At 38.9% G+C, this 22,549-nt stretch overlaps 1 protein-coding gene across 5 annotated transcripts in view; it reads right to left on the bottom strand.

The window, feature by feature from the left end:
- Nucleotides 1–22,549, bottom strand: part of dennd5b (DENN/MADD domain containing 5B) — a 308,333-nt gene that overhangs the window by 70,571 nt on the left and 215,213 nt on the right. For all 5 annotated transcript variants that reach the window (XM_039761841.1, XM_039761842.1, XM_039761843.1 and 2 more), the window contains 3 exons: nt 16,702–17,238; nt 14,477–14,708; nt 156–306 (listed from right to left, as the gene is read on the bottom strand). In XM_039761841.1, the coding sequence (XP_039617775.1) occupies nt 156–306; nt 14,477–14,708; nt 16,702–17,238 (920 nt within the window). The remainder of the gene's footprint in view (nt 1–155; nt 307–14,476; nt 14,709–16,701; nt 17,239–22,549) is intronic.

The following is a 22,549-nucleotide window of genomic DNA, read 5'->3' as shown; positions in this document are numbered from 1 at the left end:
AGTGAAACGTATCTACATAACAAGAAAGAAGTCCAGTTGCCATGATTCACCTACCAGATGATGAAAGAACAATCGACAAAAGGATCAATTGTATTATAATGAAAACTAGTTAACTCTTGCAAGCATGAGGAGGCAGCATATCCATTAACACTTACTTGTTGTTGGTTGGTCCTGATGCCAAGACATCTGATTGAAGATTTGGGAAAAATCCTTGCTCATATCTACCCTGTCCAATCTTCATATCAAGCAAGTGTGGATGGATGGCAGCATGATCAATCTTCATCAGCCGTTGTTCTATCGACTGGGCTGTGAACGGGCAAATGTGAACAATGAAGTGAATTAGATTGAAAATAGATGTCATTCAGACAACACAATCAGCTTGCATAATATTAGATACAGGCAATGCTGTAAAAATAAAATCAGACAATACCATTAAGTTGATAAAACGATCAAAATTAAGAAATACATTTCTAAGACCATCTCATCTTAGCAGAGAGATGCACACAAGGGTGCTATTGAACTGAACACCCATTTGCGAGGAGCTGTGTAACAGAACATTTGGTGTCTCACTGTTTTGTACAAGGCAGTCGGCGATTTTTTGAGGTTTAAAGTCAGATCTTCTCAGGAGACTTCAAAACAGCAAAGTTTGAAATATTTAAGAATAGAAAAGGCTTAAGAAATAGAGAACTATGAAAAGATTAGGTAAATAAAGAGTTTCCAAGTTCTTAAAATTGAAAGTGCCATATTCATTTTAGTTTTCTATACTCTTCCAAATTAATTATTTGCATTTTGCTTTTTCCAAATCTTTGGTTTCCATTTGTTGCTGATGAGTAGGGACAGGCTGTGGCCCATATATGGTAGAGCAGGTAACCTAAAAATTGAACAGACAGATGAATCTAAGGTAGTTGGTGGTTCAAGACTTATGAATTCAAGAGAAAGGTAAAAGGTTAATACCCGATAAAAGCTCAGCATGCAAACTTCCTTTTGGCTTCTGAGCTTTAACTGCTTGGTTCAGGTTATTTGTGCCAAGAATACACTGGTGTGTTGTGCCCACTGAGGCAGATTGGGCATGCATAACACAACCCCAAGAGGTCAGCTTTGGAGGAGGGAAAGCCAATCCAGGCAACTGCAGTGTGGCACACTGGAGACCTAGACTCAATGTTATTAGTGGTCACACTGTACATCTTAAGTGACTGAATTAATAAAGTTGATACAGGACAGTTGGTGTTTGGGGATGCCACCTTCAGCATGATGACAATAACACATCGTTGGTTGGTAAGTGGTTTTGGCCAAAGTGTATCAGCCTCCATGTGTCTAGGTTATTCTTGGGGAAACAAATTATGTCAGCCTTTAGGTCGTGACTGTATCTGTGACACCTACTGCAGGCATCAATCATAATCAATACTTGGAGTGGAAATAGTTCGTAAGTGTGTGTATGGTAAACTTAAGGTGTGAGAGTAGAGAGGTTAGGAGCACACACTAATACAGCGCATTGCCGCACCCACCACATGAGAAGCCACCTCTGGATCCCAGATTAGGAACTGAGTGCAGCCAAGCAATGGGTGACACCTCAGCACCACACTAGTTCAGATGGAATGGAACAGTGTGAGGTTTTTTTTTTATGGTGGCGGGAGTGCCAATTCAGCCACCAACCCCCAGGTTTTTCCCTGCAGGTTGGAGTAACATCATACCCAAAACCAGAGTAGGCCAACTTATAAGAATCTTGGCAAGTTCCTCTAACCCCATGATAATAGAGCAACAAAGCTATCACTATTGAACTGGCTCTGTTACACTGGATTCCTGTTAATTATCAAATAACCTTTAAAACTGATAAAGGATAGCACTAACGCTCCAGCTTGCCTATCATGATTACTTTATCATCCTGCCAGACACTAGCGATTGTCTTTTTGCAGGCCTCTTACAATTCCAAAGACTGAGTAAGCGACTTATGAACTTTATGGTTTCTGCTTTGTAGGATTCTCTCCTTGATATTTTATAGAGAACACTCCCACTCCCACTCCCACTCCCACTCCCACTACCATCTATTTATGGTTATTTACTCTATGGAGCTGCTTGCAGATCTAAATAAATAAATGGTTCTTTCTGGAACTTTCATGTGGGTGGGTCTTTCGGGAACCAAAAATGGTTCCCCTATGGCATCATTCTGAAGAACCTCTCTGGTTCCCTTTTTTCAGTGTGTAGGTGGGATTATGTTATTAGATTAGATTAGATTCAACTTTATTGTCATTACACATGTATAAATACAAGGCAACGAAATTCAGTTTAGCATCTAATCAGAAGTGCAAAGAGCAGAAGTGCAATAAATATAGTATGTGCATATTATGTACAGTTAGATACGATATGTACAGTTAAATGTGATATGTACAGTTATGCCTGTGGCTACAGAAAATGGTCCACAAGCTACTAGTACAGCAACCTTTTTAATTTGACTTGCATAGAAAAGCTGTGTAAATGTTAAAACAAGCGCATTACTGTTTACAGGTGCTGAGACTTTTTTGTTTTTTCTGCTGTTCATCTCATGTGGTCAGGCTAGACGCTTTATGGTTATCCCTTGTATCATATTTAAAAGAAAACCACATGAATTCAGTTTGTTTTCTTTTCAAAGCTGAAGAGCAGTATGTGACATTACAATCTGCAAAGATAAGTGCCGACAGTTGACAGACAGGAACCCAGCAGAGAGTTGGACCTTGTGAAGTAAACTATGGAGTCTGTGGATGTGATTTCAGCAAAGACTTGCTAATCAGTTGTTATGTACTGCATATAGCACACAATTCAATGAACAAAACCATAGGTGCGGAATGGATTTTAATTAAAGCCTGTATGAGCCATGTTCTGTATTAATGTTTTCATGTTCAGTTAATTTGAAAATATGTTTGTAGTTCAAGATTAGTTTATATATTAAGAATAGGGCTAGACAATTGTTTGGTTCTAAAGGGGTATTGTTATTTTACGAAGGGGTGCTGGGTAGTGGGAGTTATGGGAACTAGGAAGTTATTGTAAATTTGTGTGTGGATTAATACGCCTTTGGAAACACACGGTTTTCTTACCGTGTCTGTCTTGAGTTTCATTTTGACTGTGGAATATATAACGTGGAAAATAAACATTGTTTTTATAAAACAACGGAGTGGATTAAATATGAAACTCCAAGGACTGGAAGTTCCTGCTGTAGCCACACGTTTTGTTTCACACCTTCAAGGCCACTGCCTTAAGAGCTAGAGGGGATAAATATCTTAGCTACACAAAATCCTCATCTGGGGTTAATGCTAAAGGAGTAAGCAGCAGCTAGCAAGCCAGGGCCAAGATGTGAAGTCAAATCATCTAAGGTCACCATAACCTTAAACCACACAACTGGTCATAACGTAGGACAAACTTCATCCAATGCACACTGTGGCGGGTATTCTTCTAGCATTGTTATACCATGGAAGATCCAAAGAGTGTCGGATTTAAAGAGAACATGCCGCAGAGCTGAGTGTAAATGGAGGAAGACTAAACTTACTATCCACTATGAAATATTAAAAGTTAAAATAACAGAATAAAATTACACTGTCTGTCTTGAGAGGCGCTGCTATTTCTCTAAGATTATAAATAACAATGCTAGTAAGCCCAGAGTCTTATTTTCTACAATTGATCGCCTACTAAACCCAGGTAACTCAAAGGAATGCCTCCAAAGTACTTCCAGTAAAACCTGTGAGGCTATCGCTGTATTTTTCAATCAAAAAATTAATGATATTAGAAATAACATAGTATATCTCCCCAACACTAAGGATCCTCCTAAACCCCAGCATCCTGTTATAAACAAATTAAACTCTTTCACTAAGATAGATTTACCTGATTTACAAAAAAAATATCTCAATTAAAACCTCCACCTCGCCCTTGACCCGATACCAACAAGGTTTTTCAAAGAAGTATCAGGCGTGCTAATTGATAATGTTCTTGACATAGTAAATTCGTCACTAGATACGGGTGTCTTCCCAGACTGTCTTAAGACTGCTGTAGTTAAACCCCTTCTTAAGAAACATAATCTTGACCCTCGCTCTTGAAAATTTTAGACCCATCTCTAACCTGCCTTTCTTAAGTAAAGTTCTGGAGAAGGCAGTCATTATGCAGTTAAATGACCACCTCAATAAACATGCTATTCTTGATAAATTTCAGTCGGTTTTAGAACAAATCACAGCACAGAAACTGCACTCGTTAAAGTAGTAAATGATTTATGGTAAATGCAGACAGAGGCCATTTATCTGTTCTCATCCTCTTAGATCTGAGTGCTGCATTTGACACCATTGATCATAATATTCTTAGAAATCGCCTTAGTCAATGGGTGGGCCTCTGGCAGTGTCTTAAATTGGTTTGAATCCTACCTGACAGGGAGAAAATTTTTGTTAGTTGTGGTAATTACAACTCAAGACACATGATATCCATATGGTGTTCCACAAGGCTCTATCCTGGGTCCGCTGTTTTCTCAATCTACATGCTTCCGTTAGGTCAGATTATCTCAGGGCACAACGTGAGCTACCACAGCTATGCTGATGACACACAGCTGTACTTATCAATAGCACCTGATGACCCCGATTCTATTGATTCACTAACACAATGTCTGACTAGTATCTCAGAATGGATGAATAGTAACTTTTCAAGTTAAATAAAGAGAAAACTGAAATCTTAGTGATTAGCAATAATGGATACAATGAGGCTATTAGAAATAAACTGGATACATTAGGATTAAAAGTCAAGACGGAGGTAAAAGCTTAGGGGTAATTGTTGACTGTAATCTGAATTTTAAATCGCATATTAATCAGATCACTAGGACAGCATTTTTCACTTAAGAAACATAGTAAAGTTAGACCTCTTATATCATTGAAAGATGCTGAGAAATTAGTTCACACATTTGTTTTCAGTCGACTAGATCACTGTAACTCACTCCTCTCAGGACTACCCAAAAAAGGCATAAATCGTTTGCAACTAGTGCAGAATGCAGCTGCTAGAATCCTAACTAGGAAAAGAAAATCCGAACACATTTCTCCAGTTTTGATGTCACTACACTGGTTACCTGTGTCATTCAGGATTGACTTTAAAATTCTGCTTATGGTTTATAAAGCCTTAAATAATCTCGCCCCATCTTATATATCGGAATGTCTGACACCTTATATTCCAAATCGTAACCTCAGATCCTCAAATGAGTGTCTCCTTAGAATTCCAAGAACAAAACTTAAAAGAAGTGGTGAGGCGGCCTTCTGCTGTTATGCACCTAAAATCTGGAATAGCCTGCCAATAGGAATTCACCAGGCTGATACAGTAGAGCACTTTAAAACACTGCTGAAAACACATTACTGTAACATGGCCTTTTTATAACTTCACTTTAACTTAATCCTGATACTCTGTATGTTCAATTCTTCATAATAACTATTCATGGTGGCGGTCTCATGGTCTGGAATCCCTACTGATTTTATTTTTTCTCCAGCCGTCTGGAGTTTTTTTGTTTTTTCTGTCCCCCCTGGCCATTGAACCTTACTCGTATTCGATGTTAATTAATGTTGATTTATTTTATTTTCTTACTGTGTCTTTTATTTTTCTATTCTTTATTATGTAAAGCACTTTGAGCTACTGTTTGTATGAAAATGTGCTATATAAATAAATGTTGTTGTTGTTGTTTTACCTGCTGTAGTGGACACAATAGCCTGTGATTTCACATTAAACCTTTAGACCTTGTGCAGCACTTGTGAAGCCATGCTAAACAACTCTGCACATTTCCTTTAGCTCTGCAACTCCTGGCTAATGGAATCCCACCCACGAGACGGGCTTTTGCTGCTTCATTAGTCTTATCATTTGAAATACACCACCTCTGTGTTTTTTGCATTTAACAGCTTTATCGTAGGGCTGGTGTCAATATTAGGCCTAGGCCCAAACACTTTCCTCATTGATCCGCCCAGTATCTTAAATTTAATTTTCTTTTTCTTTTTTTTCTTTACCACCAGAGCCACCACTCAACTTAAGAAGTGACAGGGATGCATTTTAAATTCAGAAGTGTTTGAGACTGAAAAGGTCTAAAAGTATACGTTTCACTCATTTGCTGATTTTACCATTTGTAGATTGCACATTACACAACACAGTTTACACACATAGTTAAATCTTACACATCCCTAATAAACACAGATGAATGTTATTTGCCTTTGAGTGATCTGCCTCTGTACATAAAAATCAAAGTGATTTTAAAGGTTTTTATTTTGTGTGTTATAGGCCATTATAAGGATAATGTCACATTACCCAGGCCATTTCTCTGTGTAAGAAAGTTGTCACTTGCTTTGTTTTGCTAGATGTTTGTACAGGACTACACACAGGAGGAGCACTTTGGTAAAGAAAGAACTCTCTACTTCAATGGAAACCTACTTTTTAAAGAGCAAATTGGCCTTTTGTTATTTTTGATCTTTATCTTTTCTGTTTACATTTTGTTAATTGCATAGCCGAGTCTTTTGTTATACACAAAAAGAACATTATTTTATTTAAGGAGCATTATTATCTATACTAATAAAAGGCGATGGACGGACGGACTGACTCACTCACTGACTGACTCATCACTAATTCTCCAACTTCCCGTGTAGGTAGAAGGCTGAAATTTGACAGGCTCATTCCTTACAGCTTACTTACAAAAGTTAGGCAGGTTTCATTTTGAAATTCTACGTGTAACAGTCATAACTGGAACCTACTTACGTACATATATACGGCCATAGCCTGCAGCTCAGTCGCCATGTGAGGCGGAGTTGCGTCCCTCATCGTCATGCTTCCCACGTAATTGAGTGCCTGCCCATATAAGGCTGTCCGTCAGCGGCAATCCAATAGAAACACTCTACCGCTAAATATTCGCGGGTGAAGGACTGTGCTTATGCAAACAAAGATTAGATGGTATGGGTGGTGTTTGGCACAAACTCAGCGAAACTGCGAGAGAAACTTTTAAATGCAGGGTCTTAGCTAACATTAAATAAAGCCGTGGACATCGCAAGATCGCATGAGATAGCACAAGCATAGCTGAGAACCTTCGATGCATGTACACCGAGCGGCTCACATGAACTGACTGTGAACGTAATACACAGAGAACAATGAAGAGCTCCAAAGAGCGCTGAACAAAAAACGCATTACACAATTGAGAAGGCAGCAAAAGAATATGAAGAAAGTGATGCATACAAGCATATTCATAAGTGCAGCTACTGCGGAAACAAAGCACGGTGTAAACCGTAAGTTTAAATTAAGTTTATAGACAGGCTGCCACTGGCATTTGTCATGCCTATGACGAATACGATATTCACGAGATACAAGTTTAATGAGAAGACGCGGGGTATAAATGAGACTTTGGATCACTTTGTAACAGAGTTAAAATTGCTGTAACGGAGTTAAACTTGCTGGTGAAGGACTGTGCTTATCCAAACGAATAGGAAAGCAAGGTGTAAAGCTTAACTTTAAATTTAAGGAGAAGACACATTGCCGGGTCTGAGCTAACATTGCAACATTGCACAAGATAGCACAAGCACAGCTGAGAACCTTCAATGCATGTACTCTGAGCGGCTCACGTGAACTGACTATGAATGCAGTACACAGACAAAAAGCAACAGCTACAAAGAGCGCTGAACAAAAAACGCATTACACAATTGAGAAGGCAGCAAATGAATATGAAGTGAGTGACGCATACAAGCATATTCATAAGTGCAGCTACTGCGGAAACAAAGCACATGGTGGAAAAAGTCAATGTCCAGCTAAAGGAAGACAGTGTAAAAAAAACCCGTGCATGCAGTGTGTGATGTCTCAAATAAAGATGAAGACAAGCTGTTTATTGATGCAGTAAGAAAGGAATCGATGAATGAAACCTGTTATCTTTACAACGGTTGACAAACACGGAATGTAACTTGAACACAACACATCCTCCAAATACGAACCTGATTGAAAGAAATAATGATAATCAAATCCTTGATGACAACAACACTCATAACAGTCACAAAACAATTACATTAACAGTCATGTTACGTTATTTTTAAAATGTTTCCTTTTCTTTTTCATAACTTCTTTAACACACTACTTCTCCGCTGCCAAGCGCGGATATTTTGATAATATATATATTTTGAGATATATATATATATATATATATATATATATATATATATATATATATATATATATACACTGTATGTGTATATGTATGTCTGTATATATGTAGATATGTATATATGTATATATATGTGGATGTATGTGTGTGTGTGTATATATATATATATATATATATGTATGCTGCGAAGCGCGGGTATTTTGCTAGTTTAATATATGCCGATAGTTTATTTTTGAGCCATTTCTCATGTACATGTTAATTAAAGTGCCTCTGTGACATTTGAGACATGTGGCTTTGGCTCAGAACCGTGTTTTTGTTATTACTTAATAGGAAGAAAAAATATTGAGATATAGATCGTATATCGACATTCAGCTAAAAAATATCGAGATGTCATATTTGGTCCATATCGCCCAACCCTACTATCAACTAGTAACCTACTGTGAAGAACTTCCATTGAGCTCCACCGAGTCGATTCATATGATTCCCTGAAAAGAGATGTTCTAATAGAAAGAATTGTTCACGAGTCTCCCATCACTACTGTACGACCATGTCTAGCAGGAGGAAAACATGAAAAATGTCTGGACAAACAGCTCTTCCAGGTTTTATTAGTGAAAGAAAACAAATAGAATTGACAAAATGTGGCAGAGTCTGATGTCAGCACTGACAAATTCTGTAATACCTTAATGGCAAGTGAAAACCCGGCCAGGAGCAGTGTTCACTTTAGCAATGGGTGTGCTACCAATTATATTACTGAATGTGCTGGAAAATCCACAACCTTTCAACTGCCAAATGACGAAGAATTTGTGTGACATCCAAGAGCCACCAACTCAATCAGCATTAACTTCTCTTACAGTTGGTAAGGCGTGCAGCTTTAGAGCTCATTGATACGGCAGGTAACAGTGCACTGGAGGAACACAGGGTACCAAATGATCTCATTTTGATATTTCTGTAATAATCTAGTTGAGGACAGACTTGTGTATTCGGAGACTGGAAACACAAGTACTAGATATGCGTACACAAATTACCAGTTAATCAGATTTTTGCTGTTATATAATGGTATACTGGTCAAATTTATAACGGATATTATTTGACTATTTGTCCTTTGTGTTGGACTGGCATGTCTTATATGTCAACAAAAGGTAGGCAGTCGATTTATCCTCACTATTTGTAAGTGAATTTCAATTAGTGTTAACAAAAAACATTCAAAGTAGATGTGCAAAACAAAATAAATAAGCCAAAATGCAATTTACATGGCTGAACATCTAAAATATTTTTTATTTTTAAATTAATGTAAATTTAACAGTATTAAAAATAACATTAAGCCCACTCATGACAAATTTAGGCCCACCCTAATATGAAATCCTGGTACTGCTACTGCTTTTTAGTGCTGGAGTGGCTTGTGCTGTAATCGGCCTTCTGTACCTTCATTGCATTGATTTGCAGTAATCCTACATTTCGCAGCGTACACAATGATTGACCAGTCTCCATCACTATGTTCTCTCCATTGAAAGTTTTGTTTTTTATTATTTTTTAAGCTGGTGTTTAATCAAAAGCTAAAGTACCTACAAATCACACTGTCACACTGTAACTGCTTACAGATTGTCTGAAGTCCTGACAGGATAAGTGACTCGCTCAGTGTGGTGAGGAATGAATCGGCCACTGTGACATTTATAATCCTGGGCCTCAACTACCACGAGGGCATACTGGCAGATGTCTCTGTTGTATTTATTTTGTATATTTTCTTCAAGGTAATAGAGTGATTAAGATGCATGATGGCTTTACAGCCTGAATTTCAATCATGGAGTCATGATCATGATCTTTTGGGGTCTATGTGGGATTTGCTGCAGTTCTTGCATTTTCTTCTTTCTTATCCCAAACATGGGCTAGTTTGATTCCTTGGCAAATCTAAATGCATTGTATTATAATATTGTGAGGAAGCCAGTAGTTCAGCATTATCCTGATACTTGGGTCATGATATGATAATATTAAAATATTATTTGTTTTTCAGTATTAAAATACATTTTCAATTTTTAATTTAACTTAAGTTAAAACTGAAACAATTTCCCTATAGGCAAAACTGTCAGTCTGTTCTGCCTAATCAGAGTACCCTCTGGCTCATATATCCCCCTGTTTTATTAACAGTAGAAATGGATTTCAATTATTTCAGATGTCTCCAGAATAGGACTGGGAATAATAAGGATCTGTGCTTCCACGTTTCTAAAAATATCTTCTACTTCTCCACTTTCTCTTTAATTACATTTGTCTGTGACACCTCAATTCACTAAACATCTTCCTTCAAGCGCTCTTGTCAGCTGCCCTTGAAGAAGCAACACTGCTTTATAGTCTTCCAGAGTGCAGCACTTTAGTACGACAATGCTCACAAATGACTGGCTTCCTATTAACTTTGATGAAACTCAGTGAAAAACAAAATCAACCCAACAATGTTAAAAAACAGGACACTTGGTTTAGTTCTAACGTTTGGGGTACTAAATCTGCTAGAATATAAAAAAACAAAACAATGTATTTGGTAACTTTGGCTGTACACCATCTACAGGAATACATTTTGTTATGTATCTATCTATGTACTAAAATGCTAATGCCAGAGTGTGTCTATGTGCGTGTCAAGGCCCTTCAAGCACTCTGATTGGTCAGTTTGGCATTGGTCTGACTGGTCAATTTCATTGTGGTTCCTCAGTCAAACGTGATTGAGACAGCAACAGCTGGGGATGAGAAGTAGGCACACACAAGGTTACCAAAGAAAGGCATAGGAGGCACGCTGGGAGTCAGATTCAAAGATAGGAAGTCCTTACAAGGCAATGACTGAGGTTTCATAGCAGGTAATGCAGACCCGCCTACCATTGGTGGGAGTCAAAAAACAGACAGACAGAAAGTGAGCAACGTGCCTTCAAATGACAGAGCATGAATTCCAAAAAGGGTGTCAGATGAATGCTGAGGGTACATGTAAGGCAAGAGACATCTAAGATTATTTATTTTAATTTTTTCAATTACCTGTCTTAGCATAGCTAGTGTATTAATAAAATGCATTGATGCTTACATCACAACAGATGGCTCACTGCAAACTTTAGTACTGTTGCACAGATCCCCATACTTATATATGACACGATAATGAAAAACCTAATCCCATTACTTGTCCTTTATGTATTAACAATACATTACACAGAAAAATGTGTCCAATTGAGTTGGTTTTTCCAAACCTCTACTTGTGTTCACTCTAAAGTACATTTTGTGACCAATGTTTTCAATAATAAAAAGAATGATTGACACACAAACAAGAAAAAATGCAAACATATTTATGAAGGATGTGACCTGACTCTTTTAAACTTCAACAGAGAAAACGCAATGTGTGCCCTGAAATCCCAGCACATATCAAATATGAACTGTGGATTTGAAGGTCGGAGATTAAATGACATGGAAGAGGTAAAATCCTTTATGTCACAAACAGCAGTCAGTGTAACAATCATCGACACATATTCACACCCTGTCAAAAGTTTTCCAACAATCCCATTTTTCCAGTTTTTACTAAAATTGGAGCGATTCAAGTCCAGTGAATAACCTAAAATGGTAACAGAGGTATGACCTGAAATGTAATTTATGGAGTTGTAAAAAAGGCCCATCTAATTGGACAACAATGAGTTTATAACTTACAGACTGTCTGCATTAAGTAAGGTTAACAAAGCCTTGCAAATTAATGCATACAATTCCTACAAGTGTCCCGACTGTGGTTGATTACTTACAAGGCCTTCATCTGTATTAAAGCAGTGTTAGAACAAACTGTGTGGCATTGTTTGTTCAATATTCCACTGTAGGAAGTAGTATGTTACGATCAGAATGGTGAGAAAAAGGCGATTAGCAAAGGAAGACAGACGGACCATGATAACCCTTAAATGTGGAGGTCTTGCCTTTAGAGAAATTTAAGCAAAAGCCAATGCATCAGTGAGTCTACTTTCCTACCACATCAAAAAGAACTCGGAAACTTCGACAGGAACAGATCTGGCAGCTTGTGTGATGGACACCTCACAGGACAACAGCTTTAAGATCAGCTCAATAAGCAAGTTCCTTTGTTAATTGCTTTTATACCTGTCATTATGATAGCAGTGTAAAATGTTCTAAATAATGCTTCAGAGAGTGTAGCAATGCAGTTTGTTCCAACATTGCCTTTAGACGGACAGAGGGTTTATAAGTAATCGACACAAGCTAGGACACTCATAACATGGCCTGAGCGTTCCTGTCTATCATGAGCAGCGTCACTTGAAAAATTCAAAAACGTATCTGATATGCTATTTTGTGTTTGTATTTTTTACGTTAGGTACACTATATTGTATTTGTAAAGGGGTATAGTTATAGCTTGTATAAAAGAAAATTCTAAGAACACTTTTCATTGAATTGAATGCATGCTGGGGGCCCACAATGTTCCTCATTGGTGGTTTAAGCGAAGAACATAGTAGGAGTTATTAAGGCCCTCAGAGATGATATTATAACAAACAAAATCAAATAAATGGTAAAGCAGTAAGACATTCACTCTCATGTCACATGAATACAGTCACAATCAGGCACCTGCAAAATGTTCTTTTAAAATAACCCTACTTTGGGTAAGACTTTGACATAGCTACATTCGTATTAGCATCTATGAAGAGGAAAAAACGCTAGAACAGTTCAATTTCTGTTAATCAATGATGCAAGACCCTTCTGTTTGTGTTTCTTAAAGATATTGTTGTACTTTCCTGAGTAGTGATGTTGTTAAAGGCCAACAGGGGGCATTACCAGACCAGAATGGGGTTATACAAGACCCTGGATGGAACAACAGTTACGATGTGTTCATTGGCTAATGGACAGATGACAAATACGAGTTTCCCAGTCAGTAAAAGCCATTCAAAGTTGGAGCTCCCAGATGGACAATTTGGAGAGAATAATACTACTAACTCAAATTCAGACTAATGCTGAGGTTTCACATCAATCAATAATATAATAAATAAAATAAAATAAGCTGGTCAGGCAGAAATGGCATTTTTGTGGTAGAAACTGTATTTGGAGCAATGTGATATGCTTTTAATGCATTTAGCGTATGGTTTGTTGTCTTAAAAAAAAAAAAAACAGAAGTCATCTTTAATTTTTTTTTGTGCAAATGTAGTAGCAAAACAACTCTGATCTCATGTTTCTCCCAAAAGTCCAACTGGAAATTTACGTGAACACAATAAAGATCTAAAATGAAAACTGCAAATTGGAACTAACATTTATAGCAAGTGAATGCAAGCAGAACTCTACTATTGAGCTGAAGATTCTCCATACAGCTAGGGGGCAGTGCAGCCTAGCCTCAGAGAGGTTTGGGAGAAGACCACCCCATAAGTGAGGTACCTGGAAGAACAGCCCCCCTCATGGCTTGTGCAGCCATCCCTCCCTCTTGGTCCAGGGCCCTTACAGTTTGAAGGTGTTGGATGAAAAGGCCTCACCTGGTGAAAACGGAGAAAGGAGTGCTGAAAGGTGCACTGGGAAGGTGAGCAGGGAGAGTGCAGGGGAGACCACTACTCCCAACAGGCACAAGTGTCTGTTGTTTAATGAAATACTCCACCCAAAAATGTTTTTTTTTTTAATAAGTTACTTCATGTACTCTCATGTACTTTGTGGTGGTGGCCAAGAAAAAAAAAATGTAATCTTATGTATTCTTAGAAGAATTACATAAGAGAGATTCTCATAAATGGGATCAATAGGTGACCAATGCTGGAGAAGGGCAAATATCACGGAAAAGATGCATATAAAAAAGAGTGATCAGCCTGTGTATCAACCAGAAACTCAAAAGACTCACAGCTGGGACTTTTGGGATTGAAGACAGGACTCTTGACCAATGAGTCAGACGCAGTCTTCCAGTCAAAAAGTCCTTCCCGTGATTCTATTACTGTTTACGTTGCCCCCGAACATTTAGGAAGTAACTATTTAACAACAATTTAGCAATATTGCATTCATTTTGCATGTTTTAAAGTAGTGATTGTATAAAAGACATGTGGATTATGCGATAGGAATAATGTAAGCTTTTTTCTCCCATTTTTCCAAGGACGTTTTTCACAATGTTTGCCACTGTCCAGCACTATTTCTCTATCGATCATGTTTTGAGAAACAAAACATGAAAACATGAGATTAAAACAATTTCCTTGGCCCCCACCACAAAATATATGAGGTATTTAACAAAAAACGGTTTTGAGTAGAGTAGTCCTTTAACTCTTTTGTTGCACTTTCTAGGTGTGTGTAATAAACCCCTAAACACTCCTAAAACACAAACGTCTCATTCTTCTCACTTTTTTAAAAAAGTACGTAAACTCATTGGAAAAGAACTTTAAAGGCTGCCCAACTTACTTGATTCCTTCAAGATGGTGCATTTTTGATAGATGGAGGAACGAAGATTAGGGATTCGTACATTGTACATCCTCATCTTCTCAATACGAGAGTCAAATACCCTGAGCATGGGGTCCTTGTCCTCCCACTGAGACATAATCTTGTTGTCGATGAAAGTGGCAAACATTTGTGTTTCTATGAAGTGGGACAGAAAAGGCAGATAGGGCTCTGGCTGATCAGAAAGGAAGGAGGCCTGCAAAACACCACAAAGAAACAGGAATGGACACACATGTAAATATGTAAAACCCTGAGAACATGATGATCAGAGGAGGATGTTTTGGAAAATGGCTGGCAAACCAAACCAAATAGTGTTTTGGCACACAGAGTCCACAACACAGAATGTTCCCAGTTAATATAATGCTTTCCCCACTTTGATAAATAATCCTATTTAATCTGTCTGAATGTTAGATTTCCTTGTCGCTCTAAATTGCCCCTGTCTGAATTAGTGCTGTTATGTGTGCTCTGTGACGGACTAATGCCACATCTAAGAAAGCAGGCCTACGCACCCTGATTAAATGAGTTTTGGGGCTGGATAGATGTCTTTCTGAAGTAATTCATCACATAATGCACGCACTAGGGGGTAATGACAGTTGGCTAAAGAGCAAGATGAAGTAATCCTTGGTAGACTGTTAAGTAGAAAAATCAAAACGCAAAGGCAAGGACTGCTGCACTATAGGTCAATGGCCAACATACATCAGACTTCCAATACGAGTCCTGCCACGTTTTAAAAGTTCGCTGACGACAGTGCTATCGTGGGCTGCATCAGGAGTGGGCAAGAGGAGGAGTATAGGAACCTAATCAAGGACTTTGTTAAATGGTGAGACTCAAACCACACCTGAACACCAGCAAAACCAAGGAGTTGGTGGTGGATTTTAGGAGACCCAGGCCCCTCCTGGACCCCGTGATCATCAGAGGAGACTGTGTGCAGAGGGTACAGACCTATAAATACCTGGGAGTGCAGCTGGATGATAAATTGGACTGGACTGCCAATACTGATGCTCTGTGTAAGAAAGGTCAGAGCCGACTATACTTCCTTAGAAGGTTGGCATCCTTCAACATCTGCAATAAGATGCTGCAGATGTTCTACCAGACGGTTGTGGTGAGTACCCTCTTCTACGTGGTGGTGTGCTGGGGAGGCAGCATAAAGAAGAGGGACGCCTCACGCCTGGACAAACTGGTGAGGAAGGCAGGCTCTATTGTAGGCATAGAGCTGGACAGTTTGACATCCGTGGCAGAGCGACGGGCACTGAGCAGGCTCCTGTCAGTCATGGAGAATCCACTGCATCCACTGAACAGGATCATCTCTAGACAGAGGAGCAGCTTCAGTGACAGACTGCTGTCACCATCCTGCTCCACTGACAGACTGAGGAGATCGTTCCTCCCCCACACTATGCGATTCTTCAATTTCACCTGGGGAGGTAAACATTAACATTATACAACATTATAGACTGTTATACCTGCATTTTTATCACTCTTTAATTAATATTGTTTATTATCAGTATGCTGCTGGAGTATGTGAATTTCCCCTTGGGGATTAATAAAGTATCTATCTATCGAATTGTAGCATTTTAGATTTCAGGATGATATTACTCAAACGCTGGTGCTGTACAGAGAGTTTCTGCATTTAGACATGTTATCGGACAAGTGAAAAACTTTGGTATTTAGACAGACTGCTGTCACTGTCCTGCTCCACTGACAGACTGAGGAGATCGTTCCTCCGCCACACTATGCGACTCTTCAATTCCACTCGGGGGGGTAAACGTTAACATTATTATACAAAGTTATTGTCTGTTTTACCTGCATTGTTATCACTCTTTAATTTAATATTGTTCTTTATGTATGCTGCTGCTGGAGTATGTGAATTTCCCCTTGGGATTAATAAAGTATCTATCTATCTATCTATCTATCTAATAAAATGTCTCTTTTAGGATACCTACCAGTATGGGAAAAGTGTGATATTTCTCACACTGTCAGGATGTTGAAATGTCTTTCAACGTGTCCTCCCTCACATCAAAGGCAGTAGACATTTCTTAATTGTCCTGCTACCATCAAAAGTGAGTTTGTGCTTGAGTCTGAGCCCAAATACATTCCAACTCCCCATAATCACGTAACAGAAAAAGACGGTTAACAATAATTAAAAGCTAATCATTTAAAATAAGACATTAAAAAGCACCTTATTATATTACCTTGTCAAAGTTTTGCATTTGCTCTCGGTTTGTGAGCCAAGACTCCAAATCCTGGGCACTCTGGATGACAAAAGCCTCATAATCAGCAAACATTTGAGTGAAACGGTGGGCAAAGACTTCTCGGATCTGCACATTCAGCATGGCATTGCGTAACTCTTCCTCATCACACTGAAGCCTGGTTTCTTTTTCCTTAATAGAACTGCTTCTCAAACCATCGACTTGGCCTACTGTCACGCCAGTGCGCTTGGCCAGGGCTTGGAGTCGTTCCAGGGTGGCATTACCCTGCAGCATCTCAAACACAGCAAGTGTATCACCAGGCAAATTTCCATTCTTTTTATCATTGACCAAGTCACTTAGGGCCAAATTCTTTAGCTTGGTGGCGCTCTCACTGCAGTGCAGACTGCCTTCGGGGGGAATTCCAAAGACAAGAAGGACTTCGGAGATCTCCTGGATGAACTCAAGCTTATTGGGGAACTGTGGGAAGTCCTCGGGGAGCTCGATGAAGTGGTTATCAATGTCCACAAAACAGAGGTTAGCCTGAAGAAGTAGGTAAAACAAAAATAAAACAATTAAAAGTCCAATGCTAATAAGTATAATTAGAGAGGAAGAATGCAAAAAATCTTACAAATTTGCATAAAAACATAAAAGATATTCTGATGCTATATCTAAGTAAAATAAAATAGATCAAGTAACACCTTTCTAGGGTGGTGCAGTAGTGGCACTGCTGCTTGGCAGTAAGGAGACCAGGGTGCACGTCTGGGGTCCTCCCTGCATGGAGTCTGCATGTTCCTCCCAATCATTGAAGACAGATATGTCAGGTGAATTGGGGATGCTAAATTGACCCTAGTGCATGTTTGGGGGTGTGTGTGTTTGCACTGCGATGGACTGGCACCCTGTCCAGAGTTTGTTCCTGCCTTGTGCCCTGTTCTAGCTGGGGTAGGCTCCAGAAGAACCCCATGACCCTGGTCTCAATTAAGTGGGTTAGAAAATGACAGGATACCTTTCTAATGAACTTCTTTTTTGTTATTTTCAGAAATTGGCCACATTTAAAAACTGATATGACTCAAATGAAAATGAGTGCTAATGCTTGTGACAACTTTCTGCTAGAAGGCTCATACAAAAAAAAAAGAAATAAGGGACACCTTCACCAACAACAAATAATGTAATGTTGAACGTTTAAAGTATGTGATGCCACTGTCTGATAAATAAACACAAATTCTATATTACATTTTAAAATTCTGCATATTTAAAGAAATTCAGTACTGTAAATATAAGAAGAAAGGAAATCATGTCATCATGGATGCTTAAGCTACATTTGGATATGAGTATGGCCTCCTGGATGTTAGCATACTGTACTTAATTATATGGAGTACTACATGTTCATCAAGTTACATGGTATATAAATTGTTTATATTTTCACAGTACAGATTATTTGTGATTCTCTGCTTTGTCTGATGAATTACCGAGTCAACAGCAATGCAGTGTAGTGATACACAAAACAGTGAGTATCCTGGAGGCCATATTCTTCTCTCTTTTACTTATACGTTTGTGCATTGGCAACGTCTGTGTGCCCCATAATTTTACATGCATTTATTTTGCGTCTATCTCCAATAAACGTCTATAATATATATTGTAAAGAGGAGACAAAACAGTGCCAAAGTGTTAGGACACCACCTTGGTGACCCCGCACAACTGAAATACAAAAGTAAGCAAAAACACGCAACAAGTTGTGAATAACGTCCTTTCAGATCAGAATAGAACTGAATTCAAGAATGGACGAATTTGTGGCCATTTGGGCTCCAGACAGGTAGGGGTGGATAACGAAAGTGACGCCAGTGGTGGATTGGCCGTTAATCTTCCATTCTGGAGAGGACGGGAAAAGAGAATAGAAGAGAAGCACTGTGCCAACCACTGGTTCAGTGGGAAACTACCATCACCCGAGCTCTAAAGCTGTCTCCCATGCATAACTATATAAATAAAACGTCATATGAAGAGCATTAGAGACATACGTTCAGTGTGTTGTGTGCCATCACAAAGTATTCCCAAGGTCATTGCAATCAATGGAACACAGGAAGGGGCAGAGCCGCTCAGTGACAGTATAACTTGCCTGTTAGCAGCGTCTCCATGAGGACAGAAAAACCCAGCCTCCTGAGGCATGGATGCCTAAACCTGCCTCAACTTCTCATTTCAGTCCATCTGTAAATCTCCTGCCTGCTTTGCTTGCAAAACCTGACAAGCTGGGAAATGCCTGGGACAGAGTGGGAGAAGACAGGATGGAAATGTGTGGCATCTCGTACATGCTGGAATGTGAGGAGATGATTTTGTTTTCTTTCCAACTTGCTCTACAATAAACAAGACCAGGTTGGTTCCCCAACACTTTAGTTGTTTTTACAGTGCAGACTTCGCTCACAGAATGCACGAGTACCCGATTTATGTAGCACTGTGCTTCTGGAATATAACTTGTATGATTAATGTTTTCAAAAGAAACATTTAATAAAAATAATGACAGTAGCTAGAATATGAATTTATTTAAGCTGCCTGTAGTGCTAGCTCTACAGCTCAGCATAGTAATATAACACATAATAATCCTCGCCTGCTCTCCTGGCATTATCAGGGTCTATATGGCAGTGCACAAATTCTTAAAATAAGTGTGCTCAGGCTCATGGGAGGGCATAGGTGCACGCAGTACTAAGACGGAATGGCCCCGAGTTGTTGATGTGGAAACTTGCTTATTGCACATTCACTAGCAGATGTGGTTAGCCCAGCCGATTTCCTCATTAGCGCTTTGGGGATCGTAATTAACATCAGAGTCCCTAAAGCCTACGAAAAAAGTCGTAATCCCAGGCCACCTTAAATTCCTTCGCACCTCTTCATCAGTGTCTTTTGTTTTGCAAATGTGTCAATCAGCACAAGCAGCCTGCTATCCCATCGTCCACCGACGCACCTGAAGTTCTCCTAGTTCAAGTCTGTTTATCTGGATGTGAGGTGCCTTGAGTTGTATAGGGTAAATAATATATTGTTACTTGGAATACAGTACATTTCATGTGTGTTCCATGTCTACAACAATCAGGGTAAATGTTGAATAACAGGAAATGCAAGGCAAGAAATATTGAACACAAAACTAAAACAGAAACCTTTTCCATGTTAAAATAATAATGACGCGGAGTGTATAATGTGTGAAGACCAAATTTTAGTCCAAATATCAAATAAACGTGCGCTTTTATTCAAGAATGTAACCAAATAAAAAAAAAAAATCATTCAATTTACATGTTGCTGCTAATGAGTTACAACCCCAAACTCAAATGTCAATTGACAGAAAGTTGACATGTATTCTTGGATAATGCAGAGGTATGAACTGCTGTATTATAACCAAAAGCTTGTGGGTTTGAGTTCAAGAGATTCTCGTTTTGAGTAGTGAGTTGCTATTATTATTATTATTACTATAATATGATAAAAACATTCACTGGATTTGAGTCTGTTACACCCAGTGAATATTTTAACTAACTGTAAAAGATATAGCTGAAGGGATATAAGCAGACACACAAACACTGGTGAATCACGTCATCTTGGTATCTTGTTGTCACTTGAATTTTTTTAATTCAGTTTTATTCCTGAATAAAAGCACACTTGTTTCGTTATACCTTTGCGAAATTGTTTATTTTATATTCCAGTAATCACTTGAATGAGATCAAATCTGTCTCTGCCTCTCTCACACATGCACACACACACATCCATGCATGAAAACATCCTTATTTGAAAACACTATGTCATTTGAACAAGAGTCGTTATTTGAGCATGTTTGTTTTCCCCCGATACTGCCCAGTCTCCAAGTTATAGCACATGGTACTGAGAATGCAGACAGGCTTTTTCTTTTTGGGCGCATACATCGTCAGCATGGCACTGCCAGATCTAAACACTAGCGTGGAGAATTGCTTGCGTACTGAAGTGACTTTAGCTGCAGGTGGAAGACCCATTTTATTTATGGCGCCAAGCAGAGTTGTGTTGCGGTGCAGCAGTCTATTAGCCAGTGAAAGCTCTGTGAAGAAGTTGTCAGTTGTTTTTGTTCTACCTTTGTCCAAAAATAGCTCCATAAGCTTTATGACCACAGTCTTGGAAAGTATTTCTCTGGTGGGACAACTGGGATCTTTTCCTAAATAAAGAGCAACACTGCACGTGTACTTTGTCTCCAAATCTGCGCCGCAATCCAAAACTTTATGCCAAATTTGTCAGGCTTGGATGAGATGTATTGCATGAAAGGACAAAAGACCTTGGTGGGAAACAGTTGCTCATCAACAGTAAATTGCCCTGGGTTATAACTCAAAACATAGTTCTCAACAAAACGTTGCCAGATGTCCGAGATTGCAGAAAATCTGTTGTTTTTCACACATTCTGCATGGATATCTTTGTTATCAAAAAGCAAATAACGCATGATAGTCTGATAGCGGTAACGGGGCATTGTAGCTTTGACTGCTGGTACAACAAATAGTTCTGAGCAGGCATCAACCACAGCACCATCTGTGGTCATTGCTGCTCATGTGAAAAGAACGGAGATAAATGCCATCAACTCACAGAAGGAGAGGTAAGTTTGTTGTATCACATGAACAACAAAAAAAAACATGCTAGCTTTAACAAGTAGCCAAAATTTACACTGTGTGTTAGAGACTCAAATCAAATGTATGTTTTTATTATATAATAGTAATAATCATAGCACAAGTTGGATGTGCAAAAATATCTAAAGTGCATCGGCTCATCATGTTGGACTAGCCCACTATCCTCGTGCTGGTTGAATGGGCCATCCCAAGCAAGAATCTGGCTGACAACATGGATGCTTTGTGTTATGGTCTGCAATATGTAAATAGGTCTTATCCAGCAGAATAAAGATAACCCCATCCACTGTTTAATTTCCTTTTTACAAGCTGATGTGAAACGGCTAAAGACAAAGATTAAAAGCAGGTAGAATCAAGCTAGAGTACTCAATCAGTCACTTCATGTCTGCCATAGCTCAAAACTATCATGAGAGAGAGAGAGACAGCACACACGGAGCGGAAAAACCAGATGGTGATACCAAAGAGAAGAACGCGTACTTCCAACGTTCAAACTCCAGCCGTCGACATTAACGTACAGTAGGGAATAAATCAGAGACTTTGTGTTACGCAAGCAAACACCCTAGAGGCACAGTGTGCACCACGTGACCTGTCAGTACTAAGCAGAATTCGCCAAGTAGTAGACAAACATTAAATCTACCTTAATTTACCTTACATTAATAGCTTCAGATTTTCATATAAACATTTACACGCTTCTGATTCTTTACATAAAATGTTTACCACATTTCTTGGGTTTTATCATCCCTATGCTTTTGGTGTCTTGTGGATGGTGCTACAAGAATATGGGGTTCCAGGACTGCAGCTACATTCTATTCAGTCAGCGTAGTTGAGTGAGAGGTGTCCATGCATACTTGGTACTAAGTTGAGGCCATCAAGTGGGCCTCTTGTTCTTCCTCTGTTTATAATGGATAGAATATGTGGGTGCAGCCAAAGCTTGGAGGTTATCCAGTTTGGGAACTTAAGGGTTGCCTTCTCAGCTATTTCTATAATGTTGTCCTCTTGGCTTCATCAGACAGTGTCCTCCGATATGCACTGGAATGGTTTGCAGCTAAGTGTGATGTAGCCTGAAGGAGAATTAGCACATCCCTGTCGAATTATTGGTACTCTTCTGGAAAGCAGTTATTAACTTCAGATAAGGGAGGAGTTCAAATACCGGAGTGTCTCGTTTATGACTGATGTGATCATGAGATTGGCCAAAATATCAGTAAATTAATAAAGGCAATTCTATAAGCATTGTACTGGTC

This window comes from Polypterus senegalus, chromosome 8, assembly GCF_016835505.1.
Source record: "Polypterus senegalus isolate Bchr_013 chromosome 8, ASM1683550v1, whole genome shotgun sequence".
Classification (NCBI taxonomy): Eukaryota; Metazoa; Chordata; class Cladistia; order Polypteriformes; family Polypteridae; genus Polypterus; species Polypterus senegalus.
This window is presented reverse-complemented; position numbering and strand designations above follow the sequence as displayed.